At 45.0% G+C, this 17,220-nt stretch overlaps 1 protein-coding gene across 4 annotated transcripts in view; it reads left to right on the top strand.

The window, feature by feature from the left end:
* Positions 1–17,220, top strand: part of DOCK5 (dedicator of cytokinesis 5) — a 165,507-nt gene that overhangs the window by 16,624 nt on the left and 131,663 nt on the right. For all 4 annotated transcript variants that reach the window (XR_008310960.1, XM_053269060.1, XM_053269061.1 and 1 more), the window contains exon 2: positions 16,603–16,686. Coding sequence is in view for 3 of the 4 variants with exons in the window: in XM_053269060.1 (XP_053125035.1) it covers positions 16,603–16,686 (84 nt within the window). In the remaining variant the exon portion in view is untranslated. The remainder of the gene's footprint in view (positions 1–16,602; positions 16,687–17,220) is intronic.

Below are 17,220 nucleotides of genomic sequence, written 5' to 3'. Positions count from 1 at the left end.
GGTCCATCTAGCTCAGCATTGTCTACCCAGACTGGCAGCGGCTTCTCCAAGGTTACAGGCAGGAGTCTCTCTCAGCCCTATCTTGGAGATGCTGCCAGAGAGGGAACTTGGAACCTTCTGCATGCAAGCAGGAAGACGCTCTCCCACTGAACTGTGGCCCCATCCCTTACGTGCAGGGCCGGTGCTACCAGGAGGCCAACTAGGCAGCCGCCTAGGGTGCAGACCTCAGAGGGGCGCAGAGTGTGTCAAATCAATCGAAATGATTTCTGTCAAAATATTTTGTTTTGTATTTGAGAAAGATAATCAAAAAATGATATATTACCTATTCTTGCAGTTTAAAATAATTTTAGCAGTTTCAAGTTTTGTGCTTTTCATTTTTTCTACAAAACATCTGTTTCTGAAAATCGACGTTGAAAACTTTTTTTGGGGGGGCGCAAGTAATTAGCCTGGCCTAGGGTGCAAAATAGTCTGGCACTGGTCCTGCTTACATGGAATATCTCACAGTGCTCATGCCTGTAGACTCCCATTCAAATGCAAACCAGGGTGGACCCTGCTTAGCAAAGGAGGCAATTCATGTTTGCTACCACAAGATCAGCTCTCCTCCCAGTACAGCATGTGTACAGCTGCATGTGCACTTTTGAAGAGAAGGTATGAGGACCTCTGCGTTGTTTAACATAGGGATGGCTATCCTCTGCTTCTTCTCTGCTCTCCAGCCAACAGCCTAGATGTGGTCAAAATTCATAATCCATGGAGTCTCTGCAGGGTGCTCTGATGATCTGGGAGCTTTCCAGTGTGCTCATAGGAAGCTGCTGTATACTGAGTCAGACCATTCATTGTATCCAGCTCAGTATTGTCTACACAGACCGGCAGCGGCTTCTCCCAGGTTGCAGGCAGGAGTCTCTCTCAGCCCTATCTTGGAGATGCCGCCAGGGAGGGTACTTGGAACTTTCTGCTCTTTCCAAAGCGGCTCCTTTCCCTGAGGGGAATCTCTTCCAGTGCTCACACTTCTAGTCTCTCATTCACATGCAACCAGGGCAGACCCTACTTAGCTAGGGGGTCAAGTCATGTTTGCTACCCAAAGACCAGCTCTCCTCTCTCAGCCCTAGCCTTGCTCTGGTAGCAAGCATGAATTGCCCCCTTTGCTAAGCAGGGTCTACCCCGGTTTGCATTTGAATGTGAGACTACATGTGTGAGCACTGTAAAATATTCCCCTCAGGGGATGGGGCCGCTCTGGGAAGAGTGCTATGTTCCCTCCCTGGCAGCATCTCCAAGATAAGGCTGAGAGAGACTCCTGCCTGCAACCTTGGAGAAGCTGCTGCCATTCTGGGTAGACAATGTTGAGCTAGATGGACCAATGGTCTGACTCAGTATATGGCAGCTTCCTATGTGCCCCTTCATACTGTAGGTGGGGGCTTGCGAGACAGAAGGATATTTTATGCACACAAAATTTTCTACATGAAGAAAGTGTGTGTGTTCTACTTCAGCACTTCTTTCTGACATGCTTTTTCTTTTTCTTGAGGGAATTTTGTAGGGAGGAATATCCAGTCACATGAATCCACACTTATAGTCTGAAATACAGCCTGCTTTGCCACCTCACTGAGAACTAGCCTCTGGACTGCTTTTTTCCATCCGTATATTCAAAACAGTACGTGTGCTGCCTAAAGCCACCAGTGGTCTTCAGAGCGGAACAGGAACTTGACCCCAGACTTCTCCAGTCCAAGTCCAATGCCATCAATGCCACCCTGTTGACTCCTGAGTTACAATCACTATGGTTTAAGTCTCCTTGTAACTTGTTTTTCCCCTAGACAATGCATTCTTTTTGGCTCGGTTTCCCTGGCATAACTTCCAGGGGGAAGGAGGGGTGTAGCCAATGAGAGGCTTTTTTGTCTGGGAAGACTTCAGAGCTGCTTGGAAATGTGCCGTTTTAAAAATGCAGTGCAAGGAAGGTGGTGTTTTTTTAAAAAAATAAATAAAACCTCTTTGGTTTGATTATGAAGTTAGATGAATCTATAGCAACTTTGTCATAAGGTTCAGAATTATGGCGTGTGTCCGGCTGGGGAAAGCTGCAGAATTGCAGGTCATAGGATGTCCTCGGGCCCTATCCATCCCCAGCGCAGCATTTAGGGATGTTCTGAACCGAACCGGTTTGCCATTGAACCGGTTCGGTTCGATAGCTCGAACTGAACTGGGTCAACCGGTTTTGTGCACACCCCTACACAACATCCCTCCAGGGGCTGTTGCTGGTGTCTACCCTATGTTTCTTTTTAAGATTGTGAGCCCTTTGAGGACAGGGAGCCACTTTATATTCGTTCGTTCGTTCGTTCGTTCGTTCATTCATTCATATGTAAACTGCTTTGGGAACTTTTGTGGGAAAGCGGTATATAAATATTCGACGTAGTCATATTCCTCTGAGCCCACTCAAGCTGAACATGGGGCAATCTGCACAGAACCCTTTCTGCTCATTTTCCTTGTATCTTCCCGGGGATAGTTGTCCTTGTTGACGGTTCAGAATCATTATGTGCTGCTTTTAAACAGAAGTGTTTTCCAAGTGGTTTACATTAAGCACATGAGCCAGCTGGGGTGGTCGGTATCATCTGTGGGGCTGGATGCTCATTGTGACGTTTGGTAAGGTCCACAACCCTAGAGATAGAAAATTGCGAATAGCATTGGAAGGCTCTCAGCTCTCAGTGTGTTATCACCCTGACCATTAGGCCTGCAGTGGTCATGTTTGCTGTGGTATTTTAAAAGCCTTTAAAAACACAAACACTCCCAAGTTTTTAGGCAGGAGTCCATCCCGGCCCGACCTGGAGATGCCGGGAAGTGAACCTGGGACCTTCTGCATGCAAAGCCGATGCTCTTCTACTGAGCTAGCTTTGGTTCTGCTTTAGTGCATTGCAGAGCAGTCGGTGCGAATGTACCAAGTAGCTAGAATCATATACAGGAGGACTTTGTTAATCATGGGTCCAGCACTCGCAGTTTCATGTATCCACAGTCGGTAATTAGCACCTGACTTTGGCATAAGTGGGGAAGGGGGGGGAGGGTTAAATCCGTGTATCCGCGGGTTGGGGGTAGCCGGAAAGGACTTCCACGGTCATTTCCAGCTGCCATTTTGAGCACCGGAACCAGTTTGTGGCTCATTTGCTGGGAAAAAACAGGCCAAAAATCATGATTTGGGGCTGATTTATGGTGCAGTTTTCACTCATGGGAATGGTGATTGGTGGTGGTGGGGATTGGAGGGACTGCAATTTCTGTCCGATTTGGGACAGTCCAGAATCTATTCCCATAGCCCTAATACTCCATGGATTTACTAACCCCCCCCCCCCCCCCGGTGGAACAGAAACTCCATGAAGAATGGGGTTCTCTTGAAGTTGCAAGGGACCTTTGTGGTCTTCTCCTTCTGGGCTGCACAACTTTGGCCCTCCTGCAGATGTTGTCCTACAGCTCCCATGCTCCCTGGCTTTTGGCTGCTGTGGCTGCGGTGATGGGTGTTGTAGTCCAAAAATTGCTGGAGGAGGGCTGCAGTTGTGCAGCCCTGCTTGGGTTCAATCCCTTGGTCTGTTTCCAAACCCCTAGCAAAGAAGAGCCCTCCACAGTGCACGGCAGGCTTTCCCACTCTCACTCAGTCCTCACAGTTAGGATATTCTCCGAATGAATAGCCTGAATCTGGTTCCTTGTAGGAACAGACGAAGCTGCCTTCTACTGAGTCAGGCCATTGGTCCATCCAGCTCAGTATTGTCTACACAGACTGGCAGCGGCTTCTCCAAGGTTCCAGTCAGGAGTTTCTCCCAGCCCTGTCTTGGAGATGCTGCCAGGGAGGGAACTTGGAACCTTCTGCATGCAGGTGGTCTTCCCAGAGTGGCCACATCCTCTACGGCAGGCTTGCTCAGTTTAGGACTACAGCTCCCATAATCCCCTGCCATAGTGGCCAATAGCCAGGGATTATCGGAGTTGTAGGCCAACATCTGTAGGAGGGCCGAAGTTGAGTAGCCCTGGCCTTAAAGGAGTATCTTCCAGTGCTCACACATGTAGTCTACCATTCAAATGCAAACCAGGATGGACCCTGCTTAGCAAAGGGGACAATTCATGCTCGCTACCACCAGACCAGCTCTCCTTGTGACTTCGGCTCTGAGTCCTGTCCTCAGGACCCGCAGAGAACAATCTGCTCCTTCAACGTCTGTGGCTATGGCTACCATATCTCCTTCTCTTTTCTAGGCTAAATGTCAGCCGTGTGTTCCCTCTTTTACAGCTGCCGCCGTACAAGCCCTGGCATTCTCTCTCTCTCTCTCTCTCTCTCTCTCTCTCTCTCTCTCTCTCTCTCTCTCTCTCTTGGCACGCCATTCCCAAACGTTTTCCTCCGCCCGTTCAAAAAGCCTTTGTGCCCGGAAAGAGCCTCTCTTTGGGCAATGCCTTCCCTTTTGTCAATAAAGTCCCTGTTGTTTTGGCCAGGCCTTGGCAGGCAGCTGCATAGCAACCCTTTCCCCAAAGAGCGGAGCAAATGCCAGCTCCGAAGTCAGGCCTCCGAGTGCATAACCCCCCCCCGCATTACAATAGTTTGTGACTCCTTTTGCCTGAAAGATGTAATGAGCCTTGAGCTGTTGATGCAGAAGCCTTCAATGCAGCTCTTTGTTCTGTGCCCCAAAGCCCGGGAACGTAAGGCTCTCTCTCTCTCTCTCTCTCTCTCAGATTACAGGTTCCAGCCAAAATGCCGTTGGAGAAGCAGAGACGGTCGGATCTCTTCCTCGTTCTTTTGGGCTGGGGACTCTGTCCAAACCAAGACTGAGATTGGGGATCTAGCCAAAGGGATTCCCACATTCCAGATTAGGGTGGCCACGTCCCGACGGCGAAAATAGTCGAAATCAGTCACCAAAAAGGGGGGAGATTTTGTGCCGTTCACCAAAGAATTCTCCCCAAAGTCTCCACTTTGTATAAAAATTTGCAGTAGGTTTGCACACATCAATTGGCATAATATGTGCATATTTTGCATTAAATTTGTATACAAATCCCAACTGCCACCACAGAGCAATTAGGGACGATCTTTCTCTGTGGGGAGGAGGGAGGAAAGAAGTGAGACGATGGCCCATGCAAATGTGAGGTTTGAGAGGAGAGCTGGTCTTACAGTAGCAAGCATGACTGGTCCCCTTAGCTAAGCAGGGTCCACCCTGGTTGCATATGAATGGGAGACTAGAAGTGTGAGCACTGGAAGAGATTCCCCTAAAGCAGGGTTTCTCAACGTGTGGGTCCCCAGATGTTATTGGACTTCAGCTCCCATAATCCCCAGCCCCAGTGGCCTTTGGTTGGGAATTATGGGAGTTGAAGTCCAATTACATCTGGGGACCCACACGTTGAGAATCCCTGCCCTAAAGGGATGGAGCCACTCTGGGAAGAGCAGAAGGTTCCAGGTTCCCTCCCTGGCATCTCCAAGATGAGTTTCCTGCCTGCAACCATGGAAAAGCTGCTGCCAGTCTGGGTAGACAGTACTGAGCCTGATGGACCTATGGTCTGACTCAGTATATGGCAGCTTCCTATGTTCCTATATTGTTCTTTAAGTTTTTTGTAAACCGCTTTGTGAGTTTTGCCTGAAAAGCGGTATATAAATGTAAAATAAAATATAATAAAATACATTTATTGGTATAATAGTTGCATATTTTGCACATTTGGACAAATCTAGTGCATTTTTAAACATTGTCTTATTACAAAGACAAAATATACTTTGGAATATATCTTAGAATTCATAATACTATAAGACCATTTCTCTTCTGATATTTAACATATGCATACAATGTGAAATTTAAAAATAATGTACCAAGCAAGCTTCCATACAGAAACAGAAAAAAGATATGGGGTACGACTATTTGGCCCACTTGGTTTTCAATTTCTCTTGGCTAGCTGAAGGGATCATCTTTAAAGTCGCAATATAATTATTTCTCATGCTATTGAATAATTATTTCTTATGCTATTGATAGTATTATTTGGCTCACATTTTCTTAACTGTATTTATTATTCCAAAACCTTCTAAATGATTCCACTCACTTTCAAATCTAGTCATAGCTTCAACTTTCCCATTTTTTAATTTTCTCTGTAAGCATAACCCACCATATCTTTCTATTCCACTCCTCAATGCTTGACCATCTACGTGACTTCCAAAGTTTGCCCATTTCTTTTGTGGGTTGGGTGGTAGGTAGCACAAGAGAGAAGGGGGAGAAAAATGACGCAGCACCAGCAATCAGAAATGAAAAGGGGAGAAAGACTCCCAAAGGTGTTGGTAGATTTCAGTGAATTTAATATATCTTTTACTGATGCATATAATATGAATAAGTTCAGTATTGCCTAACGCGTTTCGAGCTGGAATGTTCTTCTTCTTCAGAGGCAATTCTTAAGTAAATAAAGTTGATCACAATAGGTTGTGTTTGTTTCGCCAGAGAAACAAACACAACCTATTGTGGTCAACTTTATTTACTTAAGAATTGCCTCTGTGGTAGGTGGAAGCAGATCATGCCCTACCACCCAACCCACTTTGGTGTTCTTAGAAGCGGCCCATGGGTAACAATGGGGTTTTGAGTTCCCCCATTGTTTCCTATGGCCGAGACACTCAAAATGTTTTGAGTGTTGTTTTGCCAAAACAACCGGGTCAGCTGCTGTTTCGACAAAACGTTTTGGCCATCTGCATTTTTTGTTTCGAGTTTGAAACGGAATGCAAAATCTGTTTCGTGCACATCCCTACTTGTCCTAGTAAGTTATGGTGCCTCTGAGCATCTACATAGGGCTTTCTGCTCTCTACTGAGCAGCTGCAACCAGCCACCAACATCCAGGCTTAAGAGCAGGCCTTCCAGATCTGAGGGTCAGCTTCTGTGGCAGGCTTGGTGATCTGGCACCTTTCCCCTTAGAAATGAAAAAACCTGAACCTGTCCAGAGCTAACTTGCATTTCTTGGTGACCCTTCGGAGGAATTCGCCTGTACCCTGAAGCTTGCATCTTGGCTTCTTTTATTTCGGAGTGAGCCGTATAATTTCAGCGGTTGCTCTAGGTTATAAAACTTTATGGCTGGCCAGCTGCAGCATTTATCCCTTTGACCTGCCATATTAGGGCATTGCAAAGTTCTTTCTCAGTCTTTAACATAGTCTTTTTGAACGCTGCCTGCTAAACGTCTCCTCTTTCGCCACTTGAATAAAAGAGGATCATGAATTGTTAGGTTTCAGATAGGTGGAATTTCTCTCTGTTGTTTGTGTGTGTGTGTGTGTGTGTTTTAGTTCTCACCTGGTATTGAAAGCAGCTAGGCTTTACAGAAAGGCATGTAAAACATTTCCCCTAACGGGTGGGTCCCCAGATGATGTTGGAGTACATCTTCCCCCATCCCCTGCCATTGTACCTGGGGATGATGGGAGTTGTGATACTCCCCCCCTCCTTTTGTATTCATAGCAGTCTTGTGGGTTGGGTTGGGTCGAAAGATCTTGACAGTCCAAAGTCCATGAAACAGGTTTTGTGGCTGAGTGAGGATTTGAACCCATGTCCATCCATCATTCTCTCCACTACACCAGTGGGGACCTGTAGTGGCCATTGTGGATGGGGGTGATACAAGTTGAAGTCCAAAAACATCTGTGCAACTCATTTTAAGATCTCCCACTTGGAAAAATGGGAGGCTTGGAATTAATGAAGCTTTGTGTCTCAGATGTGAACCGGGAAGTCTTTGGACCACATCTCACTTCTGCCATTAACTTGCTCTAGGCTAGCTGCTATCCCATTCTGAGACCTTTCCTTCTCTCTAAAACACTGGGACAACTATTTATTTATTTATTTATTTATTTATTTATTTATTTATTTATTTATTTTATACACACTTAAAATATTTCTGTACCGCCCAAAACATGCGTCTCTGGGCAGTTTACAATTAAAATAATTAAAAACATCAAATCAATTAACAATTAAAATCATGTAAAACAATTAAAACCCAGCATTAACAATTTTTTAAACGATAAATCTAATTAAAAGCCTGGGTGAATAAATGTGTCTTCAGTGCCTTTTTAAAAGTTGCCAGAGATGGGGAGGGAGCACATTTCAACAGGGAGCACATTTCAAAATCCAGGGGCAGCAACGGAGAAGACCCGTTCCTATGGCAATCATGCCATAGGAATATTGGAAGCTGCCTTATACTGAGTCCAGCGTTTGGTCCATCTAGCTCAGCAGTGTTTACACTGACTGGCAGCGGCTCTCCATGGTTTCAGGCAGGAGTCTCTCTCAGTCCTATCTTGGAGATGCTGCCAGGGAGGGAACTTGGGACCTTCTGCATGCAAGGATTTTTTTTAATATGTCCTTAAATATGCAGTGTTAATTTTGGGGGGGGGGCGAGGGCATTGTTTGGGGTCAGAAGAAGCTGATTTTGGGCACGAGCACCCCACAGAGCACACCCTCCAAGAAGGGTTAACATGTAAAGAGATCTCGACTTGCGCCTTGCTTCCTTCGAAGGAACAAGCTGCACTAGTTGCCAGTAATAAAGCTCTCGGGGGTGGGGGGTGGAAATCCCAGCAGTTTGTCTTCTATAAACTTGCACGTAACAGCTGGGTAAAAGATTTTATATACAGTGTCTCTCTGTTCTCGGGCCAGTCGATCAAACAAAAGTAGCTACTTCAAGTCCTGCTTTGATGGCTTGCATCGAAACTCTCTCTCTCTCTCTCTCCCTCTCCAGTCCTTGCCTCTTGGAATCTTCTTCCTTTGTGCAAAGGACATTGACATTTCAAGGAACCCATTTACAGAATCTTGACCACTCCATTGACACACCCTGAGCTCCTCCAATCGGGCCGCTGGTTGCTGGTAGCTCTTTAACCCATTCCTTGCTGCACGGGGTGCTGCAAGAAGTTAAAACATTGACTTCTTGAGTCTGGGGCCTGTGTGAAGCTATGGCCAAAGCGGAATCCTCTGCCCAGTCCTCCTGGCCTCATATGGAGGTGGAGATTCCCACCCTGTGGTGCTGTGCTTTCCCCAGTGCTGGGGTGGGGCCTCTTGAGCCATCTTGGAAGCCATGCAGGGAGCACTAGGAAGTGTGCCATTCCCAGGGCTTTCTCCACGAGGCTCTGAAGCAAGAGCTCCGTCTCTCTTAAAGGGCCCTTCCAGCACTGAAAAAAGTGCAATACTGTACAGAGGTCAGCTCACTGGGAAATGGCTTTTTGGTGGGTGGTGGGTTTTTTTGGGGTTTTTTTTGCCAAAGTGGCCCCCGCTTGAAAATTAGTGAAGAGCGCTGAGTTAAAGGCTTCTGAGAGCCCAAAGCACTTGTCCACATCAAAGGCTGCCTCCTGCATATAGGAACATAGGAAGCTGCCATATACTGAGTCAGACCCTTGGTCCATCCAGCTCAGTATTGTCTACCCAGACTGGCAGCAGCTTCTCCGAGGTTGCAGGCAGAAGTCTCTCTCAGACCTATCTTGGAGATGCTGCCAGGGAGGTAACTTGGAACCTTCTGCATGCAAGCAGGCAGATGCACTTCCCAGAGCGGCCCCGTCCCCTGAAGGGAATATCTTACTGTGCTTACACATGTAGTCTCCCCTTCAAATGTGAACCAAGGTGGACCCTGCTTAGCAAAGGGGACAATTCATGCTTGCTACCACCAGACCAGCTCCCCTGTATTATTATTATTATTATTATTACTACTACATTTATATCCCGCTCTTCCTCCAAGGAGCCCAGAGCGGTGTACTACATACTTGAGTTTCTCTTTCACAACAACCCTGTGAAGTAGGTTAGACTGAGAGAGAAGTGACTGCCCCAGAATCACCCAGCTAGTATTATGGCTGAATGGGGATTTGAACTCTGGTCTCCCTGGTCCTAGTCCAGCACTCTAACCACTACACCACGCTGTCCTTCGTCCGCATCAGACATTAGCTGTATGTGTATATTGGTGTTTGTACACATGCCCATTTTTGTCTGTGAATGACTACATTTATCTATCTATCATGTTTATATACTGCCCGATACGTGTATCCCCAAATGGTGTACACAATTTAAAATGCACCAATATATAAAAATAATTAAAAAATAAAAACAATTTCACAGAAGAACAACAGTTAAACAATTTAAAATTAAGGCTGAGAAAGCAAATGTGTTTTGAGGGTCTTTTAAAAAGTAATCAGAGATGGAGAAGTTCTTACTCTGACAGGAAGTATATTCTAAAGCCCTGGGGCAAGCACAAAGAAGGCCCAGTCCTGGTGGCAACTGTAATCAGACTTCTCCAGATGACCTTGAAGGGGAAGAGAGCTGGTTTTGTGGTAGCAAGCATGACTTGTCCCCTTAGCTAATCGCTCTGGTTGCATTAGAATGGGAGACCACATGTGAGCACTGTAAGATACTCCCTTTAGGGGCTGGGGCCGCTTTGGGAAGAGCATAAGATTCCAAGTTCCCTCCCTGGCAGCATCTCCAAGATAGGGCTGAGAGAGGCTCCTGCCTGCAACTTTGGAGAAGCCGCTGCCTGTCTGTGTAGATAATACTGAGCTAGATGGACCAATGGTCTGACTCTGTAGAAGACATCTGCTTATGTTCCTAGCTTAATAGCAATAGCAATAGCACTTACATTTATATACCGCTCTATAGCCGGAGCTCTCTAAGCGGTTTACAATGATTTAGCATATTGCCCCCCAACATTCTGGGTACTCATTTTACCGACCTTGGAAGGATGGAAGGCTGAAAGGCTGAGTCAACCTTGAGCCCCTGGTCAGGATCGAACTTGTAACCTTCTGGTTACAGGGCGGCAGTTTTACCACTGCGCCACCAGGGGCTCAGTAGTAAAAGGTGACAAGGTAGTAAGTAGTAGTAAGGTGACAAGGTTCATGACAGAAGGCGCTCTCTTAAGTACCCTGGACCCAAGCCATTAAGAGCTTAATAGGTAATAACCAGCACTTAGTATTGTGTTGAGAAGCATATTGGCAGTCAGTGTAATTCATTTGAAATTGTTGTTATATGGTCTCTTCAGGTTGTCTCAGAGACCAGTCTGGCTGCCGCATTCTGTACCAATTGTAGTTTCTGGACTATGTACAAAGGTAGCCCCAACGTAGAGTGCATTACTGTAGTCAAGCCTGGAGGTTACCTGCATATGTACCACTGTTTAAATGTCATTTGCCTCCAGTAGTGGGCATAGCTAGCGTATTGGCCAAAGCTGATGAAAAGCTCTCCTGGCCACTGCCTCAAGTGGAGAAACCAGAGAGAGTTTTGGATCCAGGAGCACTCCCAAGCGATGAACTTTTTGTGGGATTGCAACCCCATCCAGAACAGGCAGATCAAAACCATCTCTCGGCTCTTGACCCCCCCCCCCAGTCAGTATCTTCATCTTGTTTGGGTTCAATTTTAGCTTGTTATCCCTCATCCAGCCCATTACTGCCTCCAGGCAGGCATTTAGGGAAGATATGCCATTTTTTGAAATGCATAGGAGTGAACCTCGATACAATTTTAATTGATACTGTTTGATTGTTTTTAATGTTGTTTTAGAGCATTATTTTAAAAAAAATTAAATTGTTGTTTTACATTTCTTGTTTTTGTTTTTAGCTAATGTTTTAATGCTGTTTTTATCTGTTGTGAACCGCCCAAAGACATAAGTTTTGGGCGGTATAGAAATATGTAAAATAAATAAATAAATAAATACCCTTCAAAGGCAGGATCCGGATACGAAGTGTGCTGTTGTGCATTGAATGCAACATGTGAATAGGACTCTTGACCCCTTCCAGTCAGCCTCTGCTCTGGGGTGTGTGTAATTCTGTCATGTCTCTGTTTCATTTGTGATTGGATCATTCAATCACTCCCAGGGCAGAATTCTTAAAGGAGGTCAGCCAGATGTTTAAAGAAGTCCCATCCACTCACTCCTCTGTCCCAGGACAAGCAGCAGAAGCAAGTGCAGCCAGCTAGGGAGGAGACTTCTCCATCCTCTGAGTTCCTACCCTTTAGATCTTACCATAAAACGTTCATTTTGTTGGCGTATTGTATGATAGTTTTCTTATCTGAATGTTCTGAAATTTGTTGTGTTTATGTCTGATCTGTGATCATAATAAAGCTATTCATCTATCCATCCATCCTCTGAGGAGCCAGGCCAACCCCTGAGCACCCTTCCTGGCCAAGAACCAGGCTGGGTGAGACCATGAGTGCAGAGGGGTGCAAGTCATCTCCCCTGCAGATTGGAGCTGGTCTGCTACCTTTCTCCCCATCCCAGACCTTCTTGCCACCTGGTCTTGAACAGGAAGAGAAAACTAGCCTGGAAAGCAGACTAGAAGGTTTGCCCTAATCCAAACAGATTAATCCATTTCTAATCCGATTCTAAGAGGAATCTGGTCCATTTTCTGAATATGCTTTGAAAAAGTCAATCAAACTTCACTGATAAAGTAAAGAAATGAACAACATTAATTGTCTTCCCTCTCTAAGTATTTAATGTGTAGCAAAATCCTTGCTCCCCTAATAACATTCGTTGAAGGCGTGTGCGTGGAACTGGGTTGGCTGGTTCGGTTTGAATTCGAACCGCTCGGTTCTGTTCCCGGCCAAATTGGGTTCAGTCCGGTTCGACCATCAAACTGGCCCAAACTGGTTCAGGGAATATACTAGTAAAGTATAAAGTGTTTTTTGCCCCCCCTTTCCTTCCCCCAACTAGTTTTTCCAGAGTTGCTCCTGGTGACAGTTTCAATGTAAATATACCTTCCTTCCCATTCTAGATTATTTTGGCCATCCCCTATGCCCCAACTTTTAAAAAAAGTAACAGACAGACAAACAAGAACAGCTGGGTTATACCTGTTTCTCTGCAGAGGGTATCTGTTTGGCTCCAGTCTGCTTTCTATTTCCCCCCTCTTTTTGCTAGTTCTGCAGAAACATGGCCTTGATTAAAACCATGTGTCTTCCCTGAAGTGCTACAGTGAATAAATAGAACTTGCTTTGTGCTTTTATCATGTAGCCGGTGGGGCAATTTAAAGCTGTTGCTGTTATTAGCCCTGAGACCCCTAACAAGATCTTGAGATTCACAGTTTTCATTAACAAGGAGAGAGAGAGAGAGAGAATGAGAATGAGAACAAACTCTTTCTTCATGCATATTGTGTTGCCAAGAACATTCTCTATGATTACTTTCTATGCAGATTAAAAACACCAACCCTCTCTTAAAAGTGGGCATTAGGGCAACTACATGGGGGACTTTCTCTGAGCCAGTGTTCGTTCCTGATGTTACAGCATTAACCGTCATCAGAGGAGACTTTCTGTTGTGTCTCTGTGTGATTCACTGTTATGGCATCTTTCTTTAAAAAAACAACAAAAAACTTAACATATGAAAAATCCATCTAAATTCCAGTTATCAATTATGTAGTTGAGGAAAAAACCACCTTTAGATTACTATTAATCCATCCAAGGAGAATTATAATTAAAACAGTGGTACATTCACATTCCAAATTAAAGAAAACGGTGTTTAATAATGTATATTGTCACTAAATTTTTCATTCCAAAACAATACAAAAAGTGACAATTGCTTAATAAAATGTAGAGATGTACACAAAATGAATTTTTCGGTTGGTTTTGAATGCATATCGAATTCCTAAAATTCATTTTGAATTCAAATTGAATTAGAATCTGGTCTGAAAATTCAGATCTATTTGGCCCTGTTTTGGTGCCTTTTTTAACCAATCAGGGGCCTGGATGGTTTTTAAAAGGTGCCAAATGGCTCTCAAATAAAATCCGAATCGAATTTTGAAAATTTGAATTCGACTCAAAATGCTCTTCTAAGGGGTGATTTGATTCAAATTCAAATCACTCGAACCACCTCAGTTTGAGTTGAATTGATTCAAATTCGAATCAATTTCCACATCTCTAATAAAATGTGAGTCATATATCTGCTTGTCTCTCACTCTTATACAATAAGTAAGTTTCATCATCTCCTAAGAAACAAATACTAAAAAAACCAGGAGTGTTTTAAACAAAGGCTGGATGGCCATCTGCCAAAAATGCTTAAGCAGTTGGGGTTGGTCTAGAAGACCTCCGAGGTCCCTTCCAATCCTAAAGCTCTAAATTACAGCAAGTTTGGATACAGGCCTTGGACTTGCAGGCCTTGGACTATAGTATCTATCTATCTATCTATCTATCTATCTATCTATCTATCTATCTATCTATCTATCTTAGCACATTTGTATACCACCCAAAACTGACGTCTCTGGGCAGTTTACACCCAACTGGAATTAATTTTAATAATTTGTTTAGACTATAATGTATGGACTTCTTTAGTTTAGAAAGGAGGCAGCTAGGCAGGGGACATGATAGCCATGTCTGGAATTATGCACAGCATGGCAACACTAAATCTCTATAAATATTCGGCGTCATGCTTCAGAGGGTATTTATCTAAAGGCTGCCTTGTGAAAGGAACTATCGACTTCCATCAGGATCAGAGAGGATAAGCCCCTGAACACCAGGTGCTGGGGAGCATCAAGGGAGGGGCCTTGGCCGGATCCAGTAGGGCTTTCCTTATGCTCTTATGTTGCCCCAGTCCCCCTTTCCCGAGTGTCCATCCGTCCGTCCATCTGCAAGTTGCCGTTGTGTTATTTATAGTCTCCGTATTTGGAAGGAAAGCTGGAGTATATTATTTCCTGTGCGGCTAACCAGAGTCACTTTGTTGATATTGGCTCCGCACCAGGAAGCAATATACCTTGATATATATATGGATGTGGTGCATTTCCTGGTACAGTGACCGGAGGTTTTGTTTCTTTCACAGGGCAGCCTTTAGATAAATACTTTCTGAAGGACGACTCAGAATATTTATAGAGATTTAGTGTTGTCTGGTAAGCTTTTCTCCTGGGGTCCCCAGATCCTTCTTTAAAGTAGTATCTATTTTCGGAAGCATGCACAGTTCTCTGCCTGGAACAGGAGTGTCTACTCTGGAGTAATGGAAACTGTGGCTGCTATTCCTTGTTTGTGGTTCATCCTGTTAGAGGAGTTAGTATTCTATCTCTTTATAGGTGAGGAAGTGAGAGGCAGAAAGAAAATGACTTGCCCAAGGCCATACCCAGAGTCTGTGGCAAAGCTGGGGCTTGAATTTTGGAGGTGTTGCACCTCCACTTGAGGAGAAGGCATTTTGTCTTCACAACAGCTCTGTGAGGTGGGCTAGACTGAGAGACTGGGACTGGCCCTTCATGATGTGCTGGAAATTGAAGCCACAATTCCCTGATCTTAAGAACTGCCCACTGAGGAGCTCCAAAAAGATCTCTCCAAACTGGGTGAGTGGGCAACAAAATGGCAAATGTGGTTCAGTGTGAGTAAGTGTAAAGTGATGCACATCGGGGCAAAACCCCCCAACTTCACAGGTATGTTGATGGGATCTGAGTTGTTGGTGATTGACCAGGAAAGGCATCTTGGAATTGTAGCAGAGAGCTTGTTGGAAGTATCAACTCAGTATGTGGCAGCAGTAAAAAAGACCAGTACCATGCTAGAGATCATTCAGATTGGGGTTGAAAATAAAGTTGCTAATGTTATAATGCCCTTATACAAATCTATGGTGCCGCCACATTTGGATTACTGTGTACAGTTCTGGTCATCATATCTCGAAAGGGACATTGTAGAACTGGAGAAGGTGCAGAAGAGGACAACCAAGGTGATCAGGGGCCTGGAGCACCTTCGTGATGAGGCAAGGCTACAGCATCTGGTGCTTCTTAGTTTAGAAGAAAGGCAGCTAAGGGGAGACATGATAGAGGTCTATAAAATCATGCATGATGTGGAGAGAGAGAAATATGTGCCCTTCCCTCACAACACTAGAACCAGGGATCATTCCATGAAACTGATTGCCAGGAAATTTAGGACCAACAAAAGGAAGTACTTCTTCACACATTATATCCTTAATCGATGGAATTCGATGCCACTGGATGTGATGGTGACCATCAGCTTGCATGGCTTTAAACGGGGCTTGGACAAATTTGTGGAGGACAGGTCTATCAACGGCTACTAGGCTTGATGACTGAAGGGTACCTCCAGGCTCACCGGCTGGAGTACCAGACGCAGGGGAACAGCAACAGGAGAAGGAATATGCCTTCATCTCCTGCTTGGGGGCTTCCCAGAGTTATCTGGTGGGCCACTGTGTGAAACAGGATGCTGGACTAAATAGGCCTTGAGCCTGATCCAGCAGGGCTGTTCTTCAGTTCTTACGTTCTTACGACTTAAAAGTAATTAGGTAATCCTGGCGACAATGGCTCTCAATGGAGCTATTTCAAAAATTGAAAGACGGTAGCTTTAAAAGAGAGGCCAGCGTATTCCACACTTACCTTACTTAAGCTGAAACAGGCTAGCTTCTTATTTATTTATTTTACATTTATATCCCGCTCTTTCTTCAAGGAGCTCAGAGCATGCTTATTTTTATCCTCACAACAATCCTCTAGGTTAGGCTGAGAGATACATGACTGGCCTAGAGTCACCCTGTGAGTTTCATGGTTGAATGGGGATTTGAAACTCGGGTCTTATGTGTGTCCTCTCACAGCACTAGAACCAGGGATCATTCCATGATTGCCAGGAATTTTAGGCTTGCAGGTCTCTACTCTCTGGATCATGTACTCCCTTTCCTCTTCTCCGATATTCCCATCTCATTTATTCACTCTGGCTTTCTGTTGTCTCTTTCTCTCCCTAGCCATCTATAATTACGATGCTGTTCAGGATGTGGAGCTCTCCTTGCAGGTTGGTGACACGGTTCACATTCTGGAGATGTACGAAGGTAAGTGGGAGGATGGGTGGGAGGGTTCACTATTTAAACTCTTCTTCCTTGACCCAAATGGTTTTCAATCCTGGGTCCCCAGTTGTTGTTGGACTATAACTCCCATGGGGAGTTGCTCCCTGCTATAACTCTCATGGGAGTTATAGTCCAACTCCCATAGGAGTTATAGTCCAACAACATCTGGGGACCCAAGGTTGGGAATTCTGGCCTAGGTCTTCCAGCATGTCATCTGAGCTGGTTTTATTTTTGGTTTTGTTGACTCTGTTGGCTTTAGTGTATAGTTGTTCTGCTTAATTGTTATACTTAACAATTAACAAACTCAGGGAGTTTGTTAAATTGGTCTATCATTCCCCCTTTGGGAGGAGAGTTGGCCTTCTGGTAGCAAGTTTGAATTGTCCCCTTTGCTAAGTAGGGTTCACCCTGCTTTGCATTGGAATGGGAGACTACATGTGAGCTTCATAGGATATTCCCCTTAGGGGATGGGGCCGCTCAAGGAAGAGCACCTGCATGCTTGCATGCATAAGTTTACAAGTT

Source organism: Hemicordylus capensis, chromosome 8 (assembly GCF_027244095.1).
Source record: "Hemicordylus capensis ecotype Gifberg chromosome 8, rHemCap1.1.pri, whole genome shotgun sequence".
Taxonomy (NCBI): Eukaryota; Metazoa; Chordata; class Lepidosauria; order Squamata; family Cordylidae; genus Hemicordylus; species Hemicordylus capensis.
The sequence above is the reverse complement of the archived record's forward strand: the minus strand, read 5'-3'. Positions and strand labels throughout refer to the sequence as shown.